Source organism: Typopeltis vanoorti, chromosome 22 (genome assembly GCF_054136105.1).
Source record: "Typopeltis vanoorti isolate ZY-2024b chromosome 22, IOZ_Tvanoo_1.0, whole genome shotgun sequence".
Classification (NCBI taxonomy): Eukaryota; Metazoa; Arthropoda; class Arachnida; order Uropygi; family Thelyphonidae; genus Typopeltis; species Typopeltis vanoorti.
In genome coordinates, this window is record NC_143570.1 from 53,112,254 (window position 1) to 53,137,803 (window position 25,550).

Here is a 25,550-nt window from a genome sequence, read left to right on the forward strand (position 1 = left end):
ACTTGATATAGGCCTAAGCCTTTACAAGTGTTTTATCCTATGCCTGTTATAGTTATCATCGTATTTATTCTCTGGTAGCAATGCCATGCCATCAGTGTGCCCTGTAGGTCCCTCAAGGAAAGAACTTTTATATCCTTCTGCGCAAGCCCAAGCTGTTTTAAGTCCTTATAGCTATCTGTGCTCCATATGCCAAGTAAAGAAATTGTGGAGCTGGTAAACCTTGGAGTTGCCCCATGCTCTTCCCGTATTTTACTAACTAGATCTTGGTTATTCTTATAATAGTTTACCTTATTATTATGGCCATAGGCTGGTGGGCATCCTGTTTCCACCACCTGGGCATCAACTACCCAACCATCACCATCACTTTTAATCACTAAGTCTGGCTTACACTAACCCGCGGAGGTCCTATAATGAACAACGGTTGGGAGACTGCAGTCTCCCAACCTTTATTCTTAAAGTGGTTGTTCAGAATGGAGACCATGGTGTCAAGGCTCTGCACGTGGGCTATGTGAGACAATGTCTCACTGTAGTGGCAGCCAGCCTTACAGTTTGAGTCGTCACCACCCCATCGAGCTGTGCGGGCTCGAGTGGGAAGGGCATTGATCCTCGTCCTGATAAGGTCAATATACTTTGGGATGAGGTCAATATATATGGGATGGCACCAGACTCCTCCCCAGGGAGGAGTCTGGTGCCACCCCTTACCTAATCATGCTGGAGAGGCACCAGATATGCCTCTTTTAAAGGAGCACCATCTACAGAACAGTGCAGCAGAGATGCCCATCTCTGCGGGTTCTGACTGAATTAAGGTACCTTGATAATGGCACCAGCCTTTAGCCCACCTAAAATCTTCTTGTATTAATGGGCTATAGAAAGCCTCTCTGCAGATAGGGGAAGAAGATAGTTCAAACTTCGCAATTCTGGACAGCCGCAGGCGTGGGATCAGCCATCTAAGTGATGGAACCCCAAGCCCACCGTCCTTCACCCTTGCAGTAGGGGTGTCAGGCAGCAGTCGGAGCCACACGATCTCATGGCTGAATGGATTGTCCTGTCCATTTGGGACAGTACTGAGATATATGTCCTACCAAGCACCAACTTGTGGTAAAAGAGAGGTAGAAGATAGTGGGAAAGGAAAAACAGTCTTTGCTGGGGCTTGAGAGGAGCTTTTCTCAAAGAAGTGATCCCAGCTTCTACGATAGAAGGGACAAAAGACCTTCCCTTTGGGGTGAACATGATACCGAGGTATCTCCACTCTTCTGGGATGGTCAAAGAATGCAACGGCCTCCCATGCAGGGAAAACTCTATAGTCTCGACCTTAAGCTTCTTGTCACGATCAGAGGGGACAAGAGCTAATGAGCCAGACTTCTTAATAAAAAGGCCTTGAATCAAGAAAAAGTCAACTGTCCGGTCAAGGAGTTCCTGCAAGTCTACCTTAGTAAAGGCTGCGAGAATAAGATCATCCACAAAGGCCATAGCATTAAAGGAAGAGAGTGAAGAAACTCATCTATGATGCAGTTAAAGAAAAGAGGAGATAGAGGATCACCCTGGGAATAGAAGTCACACAGGACCCTGTAGTAATAGTGATGGAGCTACCCAAGTATAGCTCCATAACATGGGAAAGAAAGGGTTCTAGACATCCAGTAATAGACAGAGCTCGAAGGAGAGCAGGAAGGGAGATACTATCGAATGGAGATGCTATCAAAGGCCTTTTAGAGGTTCAGTGACACCATATATAGAGGTTTAAGGCAGTGTTGGGAATCAGAGAGAAGAGAAGATATATATTCTCAGCACACAGCCATCCAAAGGGACAAAAGCTCTCTGTCTATAATCATGCAGTATATGTTGCTGAAGTTGTTTAACTAAGATTTTATGATAGAAACTAAGTACCACAGGGGAGATGGCAATAGGTCTAAAGTCTGATGCACGGCTTGAAGTTTCTTTCTTTGGAATGAAGATAGTTCTTGAAGCACGTAGGTATAGTGGTATTGCTTTACTGGAAAGGAGAATGTCCAGTAAGTCTTGAAGAATCTTCAATGGCACCTTCCAAAACCTAGCTGTAGGAAAGCCATCAGGTCTGGAGGAGGAGAAATTGATGGAAGAGCTGCTTTGATCTTCTGGATGGAGACACGCTGGTATATTTGAAGGGCAGGAATGGACCTCAATATCATAGGTTGGTCATCATCAGGGAAGTGTGGAGGTGGAGGAGAAAAGACTGTACTCCAGAATTTAACAAAATCATCATGTAAGTCTGCTGGAGGTGGAGAGGAAGCACCGTCAAGGATGGTCTTGGCACATTGCCCTCTATTCTTTTTATAGAGGGCCTGCATAGCTGCATAGGCCCTCTTCCTCTGCTTCCTATTTGACAATGTCACTGTAGAATGAGACGTAGGCTGATGTTGACGAGGTATCAAGTGTTCGTTGAATTCAGCATGGAGATAGTTATTTAACTGATCTGTGATATCCATTCCTAGAAGGTGAGACTGGATGAGAGATTTAAGAATTTGATGGTTATAATCCAGAAGAGGAGGATCATCTAGAGATGATGTCAGTCTGAGAATCAAAGCCTCTTCTTCAACAGCAGGATGGTGGCTGGAAGATGGAGAGGCAGGGACAGGTAATATCTCCTGTCCCTACCTGTGGCAGATGAGATTCCAATTCTTGAAATAAGGCTTTGTAACTGGCTTTCCACCTATGACACTTGATGGCATCCAAAGATCTTAATGGGAATACCCTAAATAAAGCCTCATTGTCCCTAAATAAAGTCCTTTATCCATCGAGCCATCAACTCGATCCTTAAATCTGGAAGATTCACACCCACTGTATACCACTTTTTGATATCTGCCTATGAACCATCCACTGATCTAAGTCAAAAGTTTATATTCCAGTCCCACATTCTCCAGTTTATGCAACAGACTTTCGTGTGGAATCCTATATAAATCAATCCAACAATATCATAGTGTATACATTCCCTTTATCCAACTCGGCATTAACACTGTTATAAAATATGAGCAAATTGCGAAAACATTACTTCCTTTAGTAAATCTATGCTGCTTCTTGCAGAGGATAGCTTGTTTGTCCACCATTTTTGTATGCACGTTCGTACCAACTTCTCTGAAATCTTTGCTACCACACCAAAGATACTGATAGGTTAGTAGTTAGACACATCAGTTTTTGCACCACCCTTGTACAATGGAACTATCACACATTCCTGAGCTGACACTCAAGTTACACAAACATGTGAAAGGCTTAGACAATTCGGTTGAACATTCCTTTAGCAAACACGTTGATATTCAATCTGTCCCTATCGATAAATTCTTATCCAGGTTATGCAACAGCTCTTTAACCTCATTTGTATGCACCTCTAATTCTTCATCTGATGTAACAGTAGCACTGTGTACCATGTTACATACACCTGGTTGAAATATCTTAGCAAAGTGAGCACTCATGAACTGAACAATCTCATTAGCTTCTGTCACTAAATTGCCATCTGCATTCAATAAAGTTATTCTTTCATATTAATTCTTTCTTTTGCTTGTGTAAAACGATTTTTCTTGGTATAACGATAAAATTCTTTTGGCTTGCCTTTAGCTTTCACAGCCAATTTCTTTTCATGCTCCGATTTAGCTTTCCAGACAATACTCATTACTTTTCTGACCTGCACTTTATATATTTCATAATTCCTCTCACTCTTATTCTCACGATGTTCTTTCCACATCATCTTCTTCTTGTGGATCTCTTGCTTAATAAGGTTGCACATCTGTTGAAGATACCAAGAAATTATATACTTAGTTTAATCCTTTATCCAAGTGTAAGCAAACAAAGTTTGGGCCTGAAGTATTTTCAGGGCCAGGGCAACTTGTATATAGAAGCTAATGACTTCACATCACTGCCTTAGTATCCCATAATGCAAAGCACATATCCTTGTAGACATGTATAATATTATGCAATATGAGAAGGATCACTAACTAGACTGGCTACTCATATATGAAAATATGAGTTCTGCATTACTTCAACCTTAGTATCACCTCTGGGTGTGGCTCCCACTGATGAGACCTCAATAAAGGTTGAAACTAGTCTGGGCAGTGACCCTTCTCATAATGCATAGCATTATGCATGTCTTCAAGGATATGTGCTTTGCATTATGGGATACTAAGGCAAGCGATGTGAAGTCATTAGCTTCTATATAAGAGTTGTCCCAGTCCTTAAAATACTTGAAGTGCAAACTTTGTTTGCTTACACTTGGATAAAGGAATAAACCAAGTATATAGTTTCTTGGTATCTTTAATGCATAGTATAACCAAGTGGATAAACATCCATCTCTAATCCAAAGTATTTTAGTAATAAGGTGAGACACTTTTTGCCTACACAAGTATGGAAATATTACTTGTGCATTACTTCAACCTTCGTATCACTTCTGGGTCTAGCTCCCACTGATGAGACTGGGCTTGACAGACTCATTACAGCATCTCATTACCACAGCCTATAAAGAATGTCAGACAAGAAAACCCCTTGACCTTGTCGTCTAGGGATAGGACCTTACCACGAGGCCAGGGATTTTATTCTTCCCTTCTAGTTATGCTATTTAATTCATTTCTCTCATCAGGATGTATTACCAAGTGAAATTTTGGCACCTGAAATTCCTCTCTACCATCTGGATCATGCTGTGATCTATGGTACCTTGCTCTCACAAGCTTAAATATGTCAGACAAATAGGGAAAACTATCCATCTAGAAAAACAGAAAATATACCATAGTTGTTATTCTATACCATATTTGTTCCAGGGTGGCAGGCCATGCCATGGATATGGATCACCGGATCCAATGAAAAAAAAATCTCTCACCAACAGAGAAACAGATTTAAATCAGGCTATTTCTGGCCACAGCACTATAACATGCCCCAAACCTGAACATCACATTGCCAAAAATCTGGAAGACCATTTCAAGACCGTCAGTGTCCATCACTGCACCTATAGAGGACACCAGTAGGACTGTAGCAGCTGGCCATTTGTAAAATGGCTTCCTACTAGTGTGCTTGCATGAACATGCTCATTATATCTTTGTCCTTGTGAAGATGCCTTGGTGACCAAAACAAAATATTAATATTGACACTGGCTGGCCTTGTTAACTGAGTTACTTGACGGGGCATACCTGATCTCCAACTAACAGGCTACATATTCAAATCTTGCACTGGCATGGATGTTTGTGATTGTCTTTAGGTGGGAGATGAATTTTGCTGCTGCATGAAAAATCACCACTCTGCTTATTTTATTGGAGGTCTAAAAGTTCCATGTCTGGTTTCTAGAGCAGGGTTTCTAGACTTGTAAAAAATGAATTAAAAATACAAAAAAAAAAAAATGATAAAAACGGGGAAAAAAAATTCTTACCCCACCCACATTACAAAATATACTATAGGTTTGCAAACAACATTTTGGAGCAGCATTAAAAAAATGTAGATAAATAAATTTGGTTAGTTATTAGCTTTAGACATCTGTTTTTCCAATAAACAACATGAGTGATAATAATCAACATCCAAGCATCCTAAAGAGATTAGTGATCCTATCTGGAAGGGATACAGCATGTAATGTTGGTCTTTTTGGTAAGTCAAAACTCGGATTATCAAGAATCTTCATTATCCCAGTGTTCTTCAAATTTTATCACGACTCGGACATTATTCCCACTGTGTAATAATCAAACCCAAGTTGAATTCCCCAAAGTTCACCGTATCTACAGTCACTGTTTTATGCTAATGCCAAATGAACCATGTTGGTCAACACCAATAGCACTATATAAGCTCTACAGGAAAACCTGCTCAGCATGCTGAATGCTCAGCTTTGGATGATTCTCTCAAACATCTCTGATGCTTCATTACAGAAAGAACTTTAAAAGTAAAGGCCTGCTGTATGCAAAAGTTGAATAATTTAGCCAAGAAGATAAATAATCTGCAGTTACTTCCAGAAAATGCGGTAACAAGTCATTTTGTCTTATGTTAACAGGGTTTTTTGTAATAGATTTCATGGTTTGATATGAACACAGATGGATAAGAAAATAATTATTTATTAACTTAAAAGCTAATATTTCATTTTAGCATTTGGACTACTATTTCAAAACTTTGGATTATTATTTTTTTTAAACCTAGATGGCGCCATATTAGGACTTTAGTCTTGTGTTGCACGTTGCAATTACTTTTACTAACCCCACTGTTACACCGGATTGTGGTTGTTTAGTATTTGTAACAAACTTTGTGTTGTGTGCTCTGAAGATACTGGATATAATACCAACGAAATATTAGCTTTTAAGTTAATAAATAGTTATTTATCCATCTGTGTTCATATCAAACCGTGAAATCTATTACAAAAATGTCTGACGAACACATAAGCCTATCCACATGCTAACAGGGTATTACCAAACACAGTAACATGGTCAGGTCATCAAACAATGGTCATACCTCACTGTCCTTTGCGTGGTTTACCAAGGGACGCGTTCGGGTTTTAGGCAGAGGGACCTGTTTGAAAAATATGTTACAGTCTCCCTTAGACACCACTCCTCAGCACTCTGCTAGAGGAAACTCCATCAATGAGCCCAATACCTGTTTGGGGGAGGTGTTTACAGGCAGTGCAAAGAAATGGTTCTGCAAAAGGACAGAAATGGCAATGACAATGGCACCAGACTATGGCTTTGCGCAACTGGAACATTTTCTCTCTGACAGGGAAGGAGAAGGAACTGGTCGAGGAAGTCAAGCGCTACCAACTAGATTTAGTCGGGCTTTCTTTGACCAAGAGGAGAGGTTCTGGAACTGTTGACCTGGATGAGGGGTGGAAGCTCTACTACTCTGGAATTATCCCAACAGTGTCTACTCAGGTGGGTGTGGGGATACTCACAAGCCCCTGGCTGTCAGACTGTGTTGCTGAGTGGAATCCCATTAGGGGGACGGGTATGTGTGTTAAGGTTCCAGATGAAAAACCAAGACTTGGCTGTGGTGCAAGCCTATGCACCAAATCTGGAGTCAGAATACTCTGCCTTCCTAGAGGAAGTGGATGCTGCTTTTGACAAGGTGGCAGACATGGAATCAGTCCTGCTAATGGGTGACTTCAATGCACATGTTGGAACAGATGAGCAGATGTGGAGGGGTGTGGTTGAGAGGAATGGAGACCTTGACTTTAACGTGAATGGGTTGAAATTATTGGACTTCTGCTGTACTAACAGCTTGTCCATAATGAATACCTTCTTCCAGCACCGAGAAGTCCATACACTTGGACAAAGGTCTCCAATTGACTTCTTTATAGTCCCAGCAGATCTATTTTCCTCAGTGCTGGATATTCATGTAAGGAGAGGGACAGAACTGTTAACTGACCACCACCTTGTTGTCTGCACTCTACAGCTTCAGAAACCAGATGCTACCATCAACTGTGGTAGGCCTAAGCAACTATACCGCATGAAATGGGAGGCACTGGAAAATGAGGCTGTGAGGAGGAATTTTGCAGATGACATTTCCTCCAGTTTCAAAGAGATTCCCAAGCATACTGCAGATGTTGAGGAGGAGTGGGAGCTGTTCACAACAGCTGTCACTGCCTCTGCAGTCTCATGCTGTGGCAGAAAGCAGCTCAGCGTGGCGATGGGCAGTGAGAAAAGGACACCTTGGTGGAACTAAGAGGCCCAAAAAGCTGTCCGGGCAAAAAAGGAGACCTACCTAACATGGCTTAGGGTCAGGTCACCTGAGATGCGTTTCCGGTATGCTGAGGTGCAAAAAGCTGCTGCTGAGTTGTAAAGACAGCAAAGCAGAAGGCTTGGGAATCCTTTGGAGAAAGATTACACTCATTCGAGTATAATCCTTTGTTTGCAAATGCAAATAAAGTATTCTGGCAGACCATCTGCTGCCTTCGAGGGAGGAAATCGTGCACAGCAAGGACAATTAATGCCTCTGATTAAGGCCAAAGTATTCCCTCCAAAGATGGAGGGAATACTTTGAGAGCCTTCTTAACCCAGGTGGCCTAGCAGTTGTGGATATCCAAGATGTGCAGATCGGGGCGATGACTAGTCTCAAAGCAGAAGAGGTACATTTAGCAATAAAATCACTAAAATCGGGCAAGGCAAGGGTGATGATGAAATTCGGACCAAAATGCTAAAAGCCTTAAATCGAGACGGTATTCTCTGGCTGACTCGAGTGTGTCAGGCTGCTTGGATATCAGGGCAAGCACCAAAGCAATGGCAGTCAAGCATAATAATACAAGTCTTCAAGAAGACTTGTATTATTATGCTTGAACATATTATGGAGACCAGAGAAATTGCAGCAACTATCATGGCATCTCTCTGCTCAATCTGCCTGGGAAAGCATATGCTAGGTGTTTGGAAAGAAGGTGCAGGAGCATAGTTGAGTCAAAGTTCCAGGAAGAACAATGTGGCTTTCATCCTGGTAGAAGCACAACTGACCAAATCTTCAAGAAATCTTGGGAATATGCCAAGAATGTCTACACGTTTTGTGGACTTGGAGAAGGCATATGACCGGGTTCCTCGGGATAAGCTTTGGCAAGTAGTACAGGAGTATGGAGTGGATGGCCAACTATTAGCTGCCATCAACTCCCTGTATGAATGCCCGGAGTTTTGTCAGGGTAAACAGCACAAAGTCTGAACCTTTCACAGTCTCCGTTGGCATCTACCAAGGGTGTGTTCTGTCACCCTTCCTTTTCATAATATTTATGGACTGGATTGATAGGCACGGCTGAGGCAGTGAGTGTGTCAGAATTGGAAGATGTAGCACTGGATGTCTGCTTTTTTGCAGATGACCTAGTTCTGCTTAGCTCTTCCACAGATGATCTCCAGCGGACCCTGGATAGGTTTGTAGCTGTTTGTGCAGAAGCCGGAATGAAGATCAATGTGGTCAAAACTGAAACATTTGTGATCTCAAGACAACCATCCCAGTGCAGTCTATATGTCAATGGAGTCCCACTGAGGCAGGTGGAGAAGTTTAAATACCTTGAGTCCATATTCATGAGTGATGGAAAGTGGAATGTAGAGCTAGATACTCGGATTGGCTCAGCAAGCACAATATTGTGGGAGCTTGGTCGTGCGGTAGTATTGAAGCAGGAGTTAACCCAGAAGGCAAAGCTAGCTGTCTTCAATACAGTTTATGTCCCCATCCTCACCTATGGTCATGAGAGTTGGGTAATGACCGAAAGAATGTGGACATGAATCCAAGCAGCTGAAATGAGGTTCCTTTGAGGGGTTGCAGGGCTGACAAGATTTGACAGCATCAAGAGCTCTGCAATTCAGGAAACCCTCAATACTCAACCATTGCTTCTCTGTGTTGAGAGATCACAGTTACGTTGGTACGGGCACCTGGTCAGAATGCCACAAGAGAGTTTCCCCTCAGCAGGCCCTCTTTGCCAAGCCAGAGGGTGGGAGGCCACATGGAAGGCCAAGGACTCGCTGGATAGATTATATCCAAAACCTCGGGTGGACATGTTTGGGAGTCCCACCAGAACACCTGAGCTTGGTGACGGAGGATTGTGACCATTGGAAGTTCCTCTTGCAGCTGCTTCCCCCACAACCCAATTAGGAAAGGTGGGCTTTGAAGATGAATGAATGAAATATATATTTTGATCCCATACATGACAGGTCAAAGGACCTATAAGCACATCAGTGCCATGCTTACAATATACAGGGTTTTAAATCAAATATAAACAAGTTTCTCCTTTCTCAACCCACTACCCTCATATACGGTACTGATGTACTATAGGTTGTTCAACAAACCTCTCATTAATGGGCCCAACAACAACAACAAAAAAAGTGCATGGAGGATTGGCATAAAAGTTCACCGATTCCCCCCCCCCCCCCCCCCTGGAAAGCAGGTAAAGATTTTGGGTAGAATGGTAGATGAAGGCCTTCATGCCAGTGAGAATTATTTTTGTTACTCATTCAGAGCAGGTGTTAGGGTCAGATGAGTGGAAGCAATAATCAGACCAAGGAAAGGAGGAGTATAAATTGCAGAGGTCATCCCATAGAATGTTTAGGAGTGATTTGAGGAAGGACACATTCTGTGAGAGAGGAGACTTGCACAAGATTGTAGTCTGAGTTACTGAGAGGAGAGGTGACTTATACTGTATATCTGGAAGGAGAACTGGTTAAAAAGAAATCCAGATTATTGGGAGAATGAAAAGGGTTATTGGGAATTTGTATAGGTAAGGTAAAGCAGACATACAATTTTGCATCAGGTCATTTGCTTGTGGCAAATATTCTGCCTCTCATTCAATTTGGTAGGTGGTGTTGGAAAAGGCAAAAGTAGTTGGAACTGTGGATGTTGATTTCACCTAGAAAGAAGATCTCGTTATTAGGATGGCTGGACTAGAGATGGTTGAGTTTCATAGAAATGAATGTGAAGAGGTGCGAGTGGTTACCACAGTTTGGAGAATGGTAAATGCAGAAGATGAAATTTACTAGATGAGGCAAGGAAACCTTGAATCAGAGGAGTTCGAAAGCAGTGGATTTTAAATTGGCCACTTACTGGTATTCAATTTCTAATCTCACAAAAGCACAAAGGAACTGTGAAGTATGTAATTTGGACATTGGAGCCAGGCAGTAGTGAATGTATATGCTATTTGAGTTTCTACCAAGAGTAAGAGGTATGGTCACGATGACTGTTAGTGATGGTGTACAGGTAACCCTCGTATAACGCGGATGTTAGGTTCCACAGAAATGCTGCGGTATATAAATCGCGTTATGGAAGACTCAGATCACATAGAAAAAGTAGGGTTATGATGTTCTGAAATAATTTTTTTTAATTATATAAACAATAATGACATATCCAAGAAAAAAAATATTTTTATTTAATTCAGGTAATTCATTTAAGTTAAGAAAACATATAAACTATGAAACAAATACATAGAATAAATTTATAAAAATTACAGACTGTATGCAAACTTCATTGCACATAATGCATGAATGTTTTAGGCAAAATAAAATAAAGTGCATATTTTAATCGTCATCGCTATCTTCAAAACTAACATTTTGTAGATGTTCTTTATTTACAAGTGTCCGGACGCCGTCATCACTTGAAATCTCTTGGACATCATATGTATAATTCTCATTGCATACTTCGGCTGGTTTAGTTATCAAGAAGTCAGTAATAAGACTTTGCTTACCACTATGCTACAATTTTTTTTATTAAGTTCATAATATGGAGCTAAACAAATATCCACTTGTCTTGTGAATTTTCTGGAGCGGTTCATTGAGGGATCATTATCTGTAAAATAAATTCCTAACTTTCTTGCCAAGTTCAACCCTTCTGCTAATTTCTTTAAACTGAATTCTTAACAGATTCATCACAATCAGAATCTTCGGCAGAACTTTCCCCGCTATTTGGTTCGACGGCATTTATCAATTGTACCAGTTCCTCCTCATTTAAATGTTTCCCCATCAATTAATTCACTAATTAATATGCCATATGGTTGAAAACGAAATTCACTAATTTCGTTTTCAACCATATGGCAAAAGCCCTTTAAGTGGCCATTACTATAAAAATAAATTTCTTACATAAAAAAAGCATTACATATTGTATGTAACTCAACAGAAAATAAAGTGCTCAGCTTTATTTTCTGTTGAGTTTAGTGAGCACTTTATTTTCTGTTGAAGACAATTTTCAACAATAAGCACTTTATACGGTAAAAAATTGATGTACATGAATGCTAAAGGATATTTTTCCTAATATAAATTCGCTACTTATAAATTACATGCATGATATGGGTAGAAGCAAATTTAACAAAGATAAAATTTGATTTTTAAGTCTCACGGCGAAAAATATATGAAAAGATAAAGGGTTTCTAGAATTTTTAGAACGTGTTATATCAAAACCGCATTGTATAAGTACCGCGTTATATGAGGGTTACCTGTATATCATTAATGTTGGTGTTAATGGCACAAATGTTAGTAAAGTGGATGTGGAGGTTCCTTTTTGTCTGAGTGTTACCATCACTGTTTGTAAGATTCTCATTAGTTCATTTGTGGATAGATAGAAGGATACAGATGGGACATGCAGTGAGAGAAGATTAGGACATGACATCACACATAGAGTGACCAGTCTCCTTGCCACAGTGCAGCCTCAACAGTGTCTCCCACATACCACTATGGCATGGGGGGGGGGAGGATCATGTGTTGTTTGATTGGGACGCCTCCTGACTGATTACTGACATGTTTAGGTGAGAGCACTAACTGGTAGCTGCCTGTTAGTGCTCTCACCATTTTAACTGATATATGCTCAAAATGGAGGAGGTTATGGGTCTCAAGTATGTTTGACATAACCTTGAAGGGTCTCACTCACATTGCACAGAGAAGAAGGGAAAGGGGGGGGGAGGAAGAAAATCCAAAATTTCTGCTCTGGAGAGACCAAACATGGCATATGCCACTTCGGGTCTCAATAAGTCAGTGCTGAGAACTCACCAGGTAATGAAGGTCATTTATTACCAGGTAACAGATGACCGTCATTAAAAATTTATCTAAAATAATTATTTTAGATACATTTTTTATCCATGCAATTTTTTATAGTTGTTTCTTTGATCTCTAATAGTGTAATCATATACTTCACAATGACATTCAAAACATGAATCACAACAATGAGCCATAAATCGTGTATATTAACTTATGTCTCGGTCAATGCTGAAGCATATGATTACACTATTAGAGATCAAAGAAACAACTGTAAAAAACTGCATAGATAAAAATATTTGTCTAAAATAATTATTAATTAAAAAATACTTAATAAACAATTAATACTGATCGCATCAAAATTCTTGGAAATTGGCATGCAATCTGATCTGTTAAGGCTTGGACAATTTCGTAGCATTACACATTTTTCAAGGAAAAGACAATCAAATTTGAACTTGCTTGAATGAAGAAGTTTTGTCTAGTCCCAAAGAAATCTGTGCATAGTGTCAATAGCATCAGGATCAAGGCCAGACTTGTCAGATTCCATTTATTCATTCCATTTATATACATCTGGAGTTGTGGTGAAGGTCCTGGAGATATTGGTGAGAAGTAGGATACAGAAATGGGTTGATAACAGCAGTATTCTCTGTGGTTATCAGCATGGGTCTGTTAAGGGGGAGATCATGTTTCACTAACTTACTTATGTACTATAACAAGGTGACAAATACCTTGGACAGAGGAGATGCATATACAGTGGTGTACTTGGATTTTGCAAAGGCTTTTGATAGACTGCCACATGACAAGCTCTTAAATACATTGAAACAGATGGGTTTGGAAACAGACTTCTGTGTTGGATCGATGACTGGCTGTGAGATATATATCAGAAAGTTGTATATGGGGGTGCAGTATCTCGAAAGAGAAAGGTTAGCAGGAGTGTGCCGGAGGGGTCAGTTTTGGAAACCTTGTTGTTCAATTTGTATGCTAATGATATTAGGTCGGGTTTAACTAGTGATATCCAGCTGTTTGCAGATGATGCAAAACTGGGGAGAGTAATGCACAGTCAGGCTTATGTTAATGCCTTACAAGAGGACGTGAATAGATTGCATGAATGGGCAGGTAAGTGGAATTATCAGTTCAATGTTGCCAAGTGAAAGGTTTTGAGATTTGGTAAGCAACGATGGGATGTGAAGTATACACTTGGTGGGGAAACTTTAACAGAAGTAGAGAAGATGAGACATCCAGGAGTGATGGTAGACAAGGACCTGAAATTCAGGGGTCACACTGCATAAGTTGTGAAGACATCACATTGAATAATGGCAATCATGTGGAGAACCCTGACATGCAGAAATAGAGAGGTTATGATTCCATTGTATAAAGCCTTGATCTGGCCTCATAGATTATTGTGCACAGATTTGGTCGCCAGGTTTTCATAGTGACAAGGATATGTTGGAAAGGGGTACAGAGAAGATTCACAAAGGTAATCAGTGGGCTTTGGAATGTGGAGTACAAGGACAGATTGAGAGAATGTAAGTTGCAGAGCTTCATTAATAGGAGGAAAGGGGGGGGGGCGGAGGGATATGATTGAGATATAAACTGGTCAGGGGTTGTTATCTAGTAGACATGGAAGAGATTTTTCATAGAATGGGAGAGGGGGAGTAGAACAAGAGGCCATTGTTAGAAACTATATAAGGAGGGTGTGAGCAAAGGAGTGAGAAGCAGGTTCTTTGCATGGAGGGTGGATGGTGAGTGGAATGCATTACCTGAGTGTGTTGTGGATGTGGACACAGTGAATCAGTTTAAGACACGGTTGGATGAGCATTGTATGCAATAGTGAGTACCTCCCGTGATGAGTCTCTGACTCCATGGAGGTCAAATGTTGATAATAATAATAATAAATAATTATATTACATTTGTGTAAGCTGCGAGAAAGTTATTTAAATATTTTTAGTGTAGTGGTTCTCAACCTTTGTGAGACCGTGGACCGGTAAATTATTTTTTAATAAGACAAAGCCTCGGTACCAACAAATTTATTCGTAAATACTTTCCAATTTTTTTTTAAAGTTATTATTATTATTATTATTACTGAAGGATGACATAATCATAAAGAGTATTAGTACACTTATGTATAGAGTGTGGCATGTTGACAAATATAAAATTACATTTAAATTAGTTATCAGTCATTGGACTAATGAAATCTTGTAGCATATTGTAGTTTCCTCAGGCCGTCATCATTAAATTAATTTGTGCCTATTTTCATCGACATATCCCATTCTGATCACCAAAAATTTAAATTATTATAAGTACTTACACGTGAATGCAGACTTTTTTCTTCTGTGTGCTGGTAGTTTTCCCCTCCTTCTGTACGTCCTGGAGATCGCTCTGTAGGCTTGAGGTGGATGAATCACTATTTGCTGCGCATCACAAACACCTTTAATATGAGATTTCTTAACACCAAAATTAAACAAAGTCCCTTGTCTCTTATTCATATTAAAATTTAAATCTGTAGGTCTATTACTTTTAAAACATCATGGCCACTGGGGTTTGAAACAAGCATTTACACTCTACAATGTGAATTTGCGAAGAAACAGTATTACTAGATTTGATAACCTGGGACTGGTACCAGATACAGACTACCTTGATCTTCAATTTCAGTGAAACATTTTCTTTATACTTCCTTGCTGATTGTCACGGATGTTTGCAACACCAATGTTATTTCTTCAGTTTTGAGAACAGAGGATACGCTCGCCCATTGTTGTAATCGGCTCGCAAGCAATTTTTACGACTAGTCATAAACAGCAGTATTCCCTTTCCTGAATGTTGAATGATTTCAATGTCTGAAAATTCCCGATCATTTATGAATACTTCAATGTTTAAAAATACACAGATTGGTCACTGACATTTGCTACACAGATGTTATTTAGGCATTCTGGGTCTGAGCTTTTTGACATATTAACGAATATTATTCTCCTCAGAATATTTCCACTATAAAATATTTATTCAGGAAAAATGATTAGAAAACTAAAATGACAAATTTCAGGAGAGCTTCTCGTGGCTCAATATAATTGATGCTAGGGCCTGGTACCAGGCTGCAGCCCAGCAGTTGAGAAACACTGGTCTGGTGCACATGTTCCATTAAAACTATTTATCATCTATACCAGTGTTTCCCAAACTTTCAGTACTTGCATAACCCTTTTTATAATTTTATTGTGCATTTCAAACATGCCATTTTTAACCCTGTGTATACTAAAGGGTAAGAAATACAATAGAATAGACAGTTTAATATTAATTATTAACAGCCAGTCCTTCAATTTTTGCTAATCTTGAAGTAGTGATAAGTGGATACGATTAAACATGTACAGACACGCATGGATGGTGAAACAATCACTAAGCATGGTTACAATATAAGATAAGAATGATTTTGAAATTTAGTGGACAGTTCTGGTCACATACTTGGGTTATTTGAATTAAACTTTTAATGCATGTTAATCCCTCTCAACATGCTGACTACAATAATGCCTTCATTGTTCCTTATATCTGGGGTATCTCGAAAAAAAAAAAAAAACCAAAACTAAAAAAAGTATAATCTCTGCACCACATACAAACCTCACTTGAAACTGACTGCCCTCATCCATTTCCAAGGATCCTCTATCCCCCCCCCCAGGTGTTTACAAGGTTCATTGTTCTTGCAACTTATCATTTTATCATCAAACCGGAAAATCTTCAAACATTATTATTAACACCAAATCTCTATGGACTCAAAGACTCATTATGGAAAGACATATGTTTACACACAAGGCCCATCAAACCATACTTTAAACTCATTCAGCATATCTACATTCACTGCATGTCAGGATGCATACTTCATTTACCAATTACTTGACATGCAAAGAACTTTCTCCTTATCCCCTTGCTCATCCCCTCTTTATACAGCTTCCACGAATGTTCCCTTATTCTATCCCCTTTCCTCATTCTATATAAAATTTCTTCAAAATTAACTCAGTAACAACCCCTTCCCTTCATGTGTTATCATCTATATAGGAGATAACTATAGATGTCTCAATCATATCCCATCCCCCCTCTCTTTCTCCTATTCACAATGCTTTGAAAACTGCATTCCCTCAATCTCTCTTCATAATCCAGAGACCAGTATCCCCTTAGTCAGTCCACTCTGGATTCTTTCCAGCACACCTTCATCACTACGATGAGGATATATTGGAAAGGTCCTCCACATCATTATTATTTCACGTGATGACTTCACAACTTGTGTACTGTGACCTCTGAACTTCAGATCCTTGTCCAACACTATTCTATGATCTCATCTGCTCAACTTTCTCCAAAATTTCCCCACAAAGTGTATACTTTGCAACATTGAATTGACAGTTCCATACTGTTGCCCACTCATACAATCTATTCAAGTCTTCCTGCAAGGCCACAAAATCTGCTTGCTTTCTCATCACTCTCCTCAGTTTTGCTTCACCTGCAAACAGTTATATATCACCAGTTAAACCCAACCTAATATCATTAATATACAAATTAAATTACAATGGTCCCTAAACAGACCCCTGTGGCTACAGGGGTCTGTTTAGGGACCATTACAGACATTCCTCTTCCAGGATACTGCACTCCCATACACAGCTTGCTGATACTTATCTGAGAGCCAGTTGCTGATCCAACTCACTAGTCTGTCATCCAATCCCATCTGCTTCTCTTTAGTGACCAACTTGTAGTGTGGAAATCTATCAAAAGCCTTTGCAAAATCTAAGTATACCATTGTATATGCATTTCCTTTATCTAATAAATTTGTCACTTTGTTATAGTGCATCAGTAAGTTATCAGAACACGACCTCCTTTCGCAAACCCATGCTGACAAGCACAAAGAATACCACTGTTATCAACCCACTTTGGTATCCTAGCTCTCATCAACCTCTCCAGAACATTAACTCCAGATATACAGATTAGCCAAAAAATTGGTACCTTAGCTTTATCACCAACTTTGTGAAGTGGAACAATTTTACTTCTTTTCACTCCTTTGTGACTTGTGTTGTTGCAAGACTCTTGTTAAACAGGTAGGTAAACTGATGCTAATTCCCTAGAACATTCCCTGAAGATTATTATTATGAGCGACTCCAGGGAGTCCTTATACTCATCGAGGGAGGCCCTAAACATCATGTCCACACAACTAAATGACATTCTCACAGTTTCTATCATACCTTGCTTTGAACTCACTCACTGTCATAGCACCCACAACAGACTCTGGCAGCTTATTCCACTCATTTACCAATCTAAAAGTAAAGAACCCAGCTCTAACACCCTTGCTAACCACACTCTTTCCCAACTTCCATAGATGTTCCCTAGTTTTCCCACCACCAGTCCTGATCTCAAAAATATCCTCTGAATTAATCCTATAGAAATCCTTTAGCAATATGAATGTTTCAATCATATCTCCCCCTTTTCTGCCTATCAACTAATTTCTGCAACCCACAAATCTTCAACCTCTTCTCAAAAGTTCATTCCATAGACTTGCTATCATCTTGGTCATTTGCCTCTGGATCCTCTCCACCTCCTCCCCATCAAGAAGTAACCTAGGTGACCAAATCTGGGCACAGTAGTCGAGATGAGGTCTTATCAAGGCTCGGTATAGAGGAACAATAACTTGCTTGTCTCTGCTCGTCAAAGTATTTTTCAACAACCAAGTGAGTCGATGAGCTGATTTAGCTACTTTTGCAATGTGCCCCCTAAACTTTATCTCCCTATCCACCAACACTCCCAAGTCCCTGGCCTCATCAATTTCCTGGAGTACAGTTCCATCAATGTGGCTAATCTTTTCACCCCAAAATGCATAACCTTACATTTTGTCACATTAAATTGGCATCCATTCTACTTAGCCCAGAACTCCAATCTATCCAAGTCGTCCTGCAAGATTTTCACATCTTCTGCATTCACTATTGTCCTACCCAACTTTGCATCATCAGCGAACAAATGAACTGTTCCGCTTAGATCCATCCTTATATTGTTAATGAACAAATTAAACAGAAGTGGTCCAAAAACAGAACCCTGCGGCACACCACTAATCACAGGCCATCTTTTGGACTCTACTCCTGAATAAACTACTCTCTGATATCTCTCCATCAACCACCCACCTATCCATCTCACCAACCCTATATCCATTCCCACATGTTGCAGTTTATGGATTAGAATTCCATGTGGTATCCTGTCAAATGCCTCAGCCAGGTCCAGCAGTATCACTGTAAACCCATTACCCTTATCCAGTTCAGCTGTCACTGTGTTATAAAACTTGAGCAAGTTACTGAGGCATGATCTACCCTTCACAAAGCCATGCTGTCCACTACACAGTATCTCATTTTCATCAATCCATTCCTGCATTTTTCCCTCGACTACTTTCTCCAAGACTTTGACAACGACTCCTGATATGCTGATCGGTCGGTAATTTGCAACAGTAGTCTTGGATCCTCCTTTATGCAGTGGAACTATTTTCCCCTCTTTCCACACCTTCAGGACTAAACCAGACCCGAGACTTAGATTAAACAACATGGTCAAGGGCACTGATAATTCTTTAGTCACTTCACGCAAGACCTGTGTCGGTATACTATCCAATCCCACAGATGTATTCACATTAAGGTTCTGTAATGGACTATTCACCTCCACTTCATTCATCACAATTCCCATATAAACTAATGGTTCCTTCATTTTTTCAATGTCACCACCTGGATGATATACTCTTGCAAAGTGCTCGCTCAGTAATTCCACTATATCGGCTGATTCAGTGACCTCCTTACCATCGTCATTCCTTAAAATTTTTCTGCCATGTACAGTTTTTTTCTTGCTTGCAACATATTGAAAGAACTGTTTGGGATTCTCTTTAGCTTGCATAGCTAGTTTCCTTTCATAATCCGCTTTTGTTATTTACCACACTCGTTACCCTTCTGGCCTGTGCTTTATACGTTCGTGTGCCTGCAGGTCATCTTTCTCTTTAAATTCCCTCCACAGTTGTTTCTTTTTTTGCAGCTCAAGTTTAATGGTGTTATTCATCCATTTAACCCCTACTTGTTTTACTATTCAGACCCTAGGTATACAATCAGCCATAACCTCTTGTAAATGCTCCTTGACCACTTCCCATGCTCTATCGACATCCAGCCCTTGAAGTTTTACATGCCATGGCACTGAACCAAGCAATCTCCTAAGCTTGTCATACTTGCCAGTACGGTAATTCCACATATACCCTGTCTTAATCGAAAATTCCACACCTTTAGCCACCTCCCAGGTCAAGACCTTATGATCACTCTCACCAATAGGTGGCAACATGGTCATATTCATTACAGTCAAATTATCAGATACTATTACCAGGTCAAGCACTCTCAAACCCCTAGTATTTTCAATTACATGCCGTCTCAGATAGTTATCCCTTAATAATTGAATAAAATCCATTTCCTTCCTCACATGTGTCCTCTCCTCCTTCCAATCAATGTTACCATAGTTGAAATCCCCCATAATAATTACCCTCCTTCCACTCATTTGATCAATTTGTTTATGCATACTATCTCCACCATCTATTCCATCACCTGGTCTATAGCAGCACCCAACTGTATATTTTGTTTTGCCAGTCTCAATTTCACACCAAATAGGCTCAAATGAGCTCTTTTCACTATCCTGCAATACAACTTCAATTTTCCTTGGCTGCAGTTCATCGGCTATCATCAATAACACTCCTCCCCCCATTTTATTCTCTCTGTCCCTCCTAAACACACTATAACCTACACATTCTATCCCACTAACTGTGGGATAGAATGTGTGTGATAAAAGATGTGGTGATATGTCATCAAGTCATATTGTCTGCTTGACATCTAACTTACTTAACACCTCATACACCTCTTGCTTATTCAAAAGTAAGTATTCTATTGTCATTCTCTACATATGAAATGCTTACTTCATACTTTGACTATGTTCTCTGCAGCAATTACCAATCTACCATTTTCATTTATTGATGTCATCTTGCCATAATCCTCCTTCCTTCTGCTTACCACATATCAAAAAATTTCTCTAGGATTTTTTCTTGGCATGATTTGCTAATTTCTGCTCACAGTGCACTTTTGTAATAATCAGGTGCTTCATGCAACTTGATGCTATTAGGTATCTTTTGTCAGTTCCCAAGCAGCATTTATTTTTTTCCTGTTTAACTCCTCATTTCATTCTATAGCTCCTAGCTGTCTCCTAAGCTTCTCATAATGATGAGTCTTGTCACTCCAACATATCCTTTCCTCACAAAAGTTGATATGGTTAGCCACAACCCAGGTAATCACTTCATGATCACTCTCATCAACTAGAGGGAAGTACAAAATCCCCTCACAGTTACATCCTCTGATGAAATAACCATATCAAAAACTCTTGATCCTCGTCTTCCCTTCCTTTGCATACTGCCTGAGATAGAAATCTCCCGAGAATTTTTTTTTCTCTTATTCCGAAATGCTATCTCATTATTCCAATCTATATTGCCATAATTCAAATTGCCTTTCCCTTGTCCACTAATTCAACTTGGTTTACAACTTTTGCCAAAAGTACGGTCAGTCAGTCTAGCTGATCATGCCTCGGATACCACAGAATCAAATTTAAGTAAACTACTATGCTTCACCAAACAAATATAAGTTTGAAAGTTTTTTTGTTTTTTTTTAGATCAGCAGTAGATTTTTTCAAAAAATAACCCAATCCTAATAAATATGGTTGTATTAAACTTCCAAAGATTTAGGAAACATTAATTCTTAAGTGTCCCACCTAACATCTAAGGCCAGCCAACAGTATCCATAGATGGCAAACCCCTCCCTCATAGGACTTGACGCTGTCAGCCTAATCTTCTCCACTTATTGTTTTGTGCAATTTTGTGCGCATTTTTACAATTTTAATATTGTTTCCCTTGACAATGTATCACTAACTGAGATGAAATGCAGGGGTGATTAAATGTGTGTTTAATTATTTATTTTTGCTGTTTTTATTCCATTAAACCTTATAATGAGTTGAAACCAGCACATAAGTCTAAATAGTTTATTACTAATAATAAACCTCACTACCTGCAAGTGCATGTTATGTTCAATACATATGAAGTAATGCAGGAATTTAGAGGATTAATTTCAACATTTCATGTTATATAACCATCAGTACTCTCCTTATTAGAAAGCTGAAATGTTTGAACTCCGAAACAAATTAACATGGAGATGGGATACTGCACCATGAGCAATTTTTGATGAAATATGATATTCTGATAATTAGATATTCTAGTTGACAAGCAGTTTTATGTACATTGTATATTTAACATACTGAAAGATATATTTTGATATAAATACCTACCAGTAGGAGTAACACGAACTGAAATAAAATCAGATAAACGACCCAGCCCTTGCCTTGTTACAGCTGCTACTCTAATGGCATACATTGCATGACTGTCTAACCCAGTCAGTTCTGCTGACCATGTAAGAGGCACTCTTTTATAATTCCACCGATCTAGATCTTCCATGGCAGTCTGTGTATATAGAACCTGATGGATTATGAAATAGTAGATAAAGCATCTAATCCTTAGAAACACATGAAAGGCAAAAATAACTGATAAAAGCTATTTTTATATATCATCGAAAATTACACAGAATTTTATAGGAATCATAAATTACACCATTGCATAAGTGAGCCACACAATTATACAAAACTTCACGAATGAGAACACATTCCTTAATTGTATCAATCATCAGTAAAATATTATATACTGATAAGATAGTGTTTAGGATACTATGACAATCTATTACAATTGTAATTTTATTGCTAATTTCCTATCAACAATCTCCTTTTAAAGTAATGTATTTGTTATTAATCTTTTTTAATTAATCTTTTTATTAATTTTTTTACATCAAAAATAATAAAAAAGGTATTTTTAACTAACTCATATTTTGCTGGATTTCAAACAAGAGTCTTCTGAGCACAGTTACTTGTTACAGTATATATATAACAAAGAGTATATGAAACAATTCAAATTGGATTGGCAAAAAAGTACTAACATCCTAATTTGGTATCCTTTGACATAAGGTTTTTTTACAGTTGTTGTGTTAAAGTTGATCTTAAGATGACTGTGTTCCAAATTTTTGTCAGATTAATACAGCCATACTTGAGATTAGAAGAGTGCTTCGCAGCCACTGCTGATTTGAAAAATAGTCTTTCTGATATTTAAAATCTTCTACACATTCAAAACCTAAGGACAAACACCATTTCAAAATTACAACCTCAAATTCAGACAAATCAGCTTGTGGCAATTTGTATAACTGAAAATTTCAAGTAGAAAGAAGGTACATATTCAAATTATTGAATAGCATGCAAATAGGTCATGTGGTAGAGCTTAACAGGATAAAAAGCAAAAGGTTGCAAACTTAGATGTCTTGTAATGTCTCTAAGACACTACCAAAATGATTTCACACAGTGAAGAATTATTGGATTAAGGATTATCCTCCCCTGATGAGTCCCTGACTACCCAGAGGTCTCTCTTAATAATGATCTCTATCTCCTTCAAAATTTATCCATTAATTGTATACTCTGCATCCCAAATTTCAAGACCATGCAATTTGCAACATTAAAACTGATAACTCTGCTCGATACAAAATTAATAACGGAAAAAACTCACGTACAAAGATTATTTAATAGTATAATTTTCGCCTGTGTGTCACAGGCATCTTCAGTACATTAAGCTCAAATTAAACAATAACTGACAATTCCAAAAAGCGCCACCTAAGTAGCTGGTGTAAGATAACTAAAAAGGTCAATAACTTTCCTTAAAAAAAAAAAAAAAATTCCACCGATCTAGATCTTCCATGGCAGATTTTTTTTTTTTTTTAAAGGAAAGTTATTGACCTTTTTAGTTATCTTACACCAGCTACTTAGGAGGCGCTTTTTGGAATTGTCAGTTATTGTTTAATTTGAGCTTAATGTACTGAAGATGCCTGTGACACACAGGCGAAAATTATACTATTAAATAATCTTTGTACGTGAGTTTTTTCCGTTATTAATTTTGTATTGATATGTCTACTCACGGTATACCTCTTTTAAAACTAACTGATAACTCTGCTCATTTGCCCACTCACGTAGTCTATTCAGATCCTCCTTGCAGGAGGATCCGAATAGACTATGTGAGTGGGCAAATGAATAGACACCTACTCTATCTCTCTTAGCTCTTCCAAATTTTGCATCATTAGTAAAAAAGCTATATATTTCTAGCTAAGATGGTCCCAATGTAATTAATGTACAAGTTAAACAATAATGGTCAAAAAACAGATTCCTGTAGTACTCTACTAGTGACCTTCCTTCCTTTGGGATACCACTCCTCCATACAAATTCTGCTGATACCTGTCTAATAGCCAATCAGCTATCCAAACTCATTAGTCTTATCTAATCCCATTTGGCTCAAATTTAGCTACTAGCTTGTCATGTGACAGTCAATCAAAGGCCTTTGAAAAATCCAAGTACACCGCCATTCATCTCCTTTATCAAGTAAATTTGTCACCTTGTTGTAATACATAAGCAGATTGCTGAAACATGGCCTCTTCCTAGAAAAACCATGCTGACCATAATAAAAAATACTGCTTTTATCAACCCACTTCTGAATCCTCATCCTCACCAACTTCTCTACCAGCACAGATTGGCCTATAGTTTGTAGCCTGAATTTCCTCCCCCACTTTGTGAAGTGGAAAAAATTTTCCCATCTTCCATTGCTTTGTGACTTACCCTATGCAAGACTTATGTTGAACTTGGGCATGCAAAAGGTGCCATTAATTCCATAAAGCATCCCCCTCCTCATATATTTCCTCATTCACCATCAGTCCCTGTCCCTCCTCCACTATCCCCTCTACACTCCAGCTGCTCTTGATGTTGCTTTCACAAGGACGAAATACATTGATAAACTGATCATCGAATACTTCAACTATATCCTCCACATTGGTTACCAATCCACCAGTGTCATTAACTAGCATCATACTCCGATAGTCATTTATCCTTCTACTTGTAACATATTGAAAGAACTATGTAGAAATTTTTCTTAGCTCGATTGGCTAACTTCCTCTCGTACTGCACTTTCATGGTCTTTACCAACCAAATCACCTTCCTGGCTTGCTCTCTGCACTCTTCATGTAACTGATCATTACCAACATTCATCTTGTGTTGCCTCCACAGTGTCTTTTTCTTCCAGATTTCACCTTTAATCCCTTCATTCATTTATTTTACTACCACCTTGTTTAGTCTTTTCGCCTTTGGAATACACTCAGATATTGTTGCTGTTAAATAGCTCTTGATCAGTACTCACGAGCATCTATCTGCTTCCCACTCAACTCCTCTTTCTACACTACAGCTCCCAGTTATCTTCTAAGCTTTCCATAATCACCAGGCTTGAAGTTTCACATACATCTCTTCTTCTGATATGACTGGCTGAAACCCAGGTGATCACTTCATGATCACTCTCACCAACCAGGGGAACATTAGCCACTCCATTCACAATTGCATCCTGTGATGATATAATCAGATCTCTATTGTTGTCTATTTTATACATAAGTACATGACATCAACGATTTTCCCTCTTGGCCCAATAAGCATAAAATATGTACTATTTGGCGATCCTCAGAAAAAGTTTGCTGACCCTCTGGATTATAGTTGTAATGCAGAAACTAATAAATATTTTTAAAATATCACACAAAAAAAATTCCCTTGTGTAATAATAAACAACTCATCCCACAATACAGATTGATTACACTATTAGTAAAATGGATTCTCCTTCTGACATGAAGAAAAGTGTGGAAAGGTCTCGCATCTGTGGGAGTCAGTATGTTACATTTAGAATCGATATACAGAAATTATATATATTTTAGAAAATGAATAATTGCAATAATTCTTTCTCGGTTTTCCAACTTTTTTGCAGTAAACATATTATATTTTTTCACATCATGATTAGTTGGTTACTTCATGGTATATTTTGGTGTTCTCTGAAGATAAAATGATGTGTGCATTTTCCATGCTTTTGGGTCATACTCCATTATGACTCAAGTTTTTCTTAAGAAAAACTGGCAATTAAACAATCTCCTCTTATGTTTTTATTTCTAACCTGTC

General features: G+C 38.8%; 1 protein-coding gene across 8 annotated transcripts in view; it reads right to left on the minus strand.

Moving 5' to 3' along the window:
- The window catches only part of LOC150094422 (tyrosine-protein phosphatase Lar-like), a 1,380,317-nt gene that overhangs the window by 276,472 nt on the left and 1,078,295 nt on the right, over positions 1-25,550 (minus strand). For all 8 annotated transcript variants that reach the window (XM_090412197.1, XM_090412199.1, XM_090412204.1 and 5 more), the window contains one exon: positions 21,768-21,954. In XM_090412197.1, the coding sequence (XP_090268323.1) occupies positions 21,768-21,954 (187 nt within the window). The remainder of the gene's footprint in view (positions 1-21,767; positions 21,955-25,550) is intronic.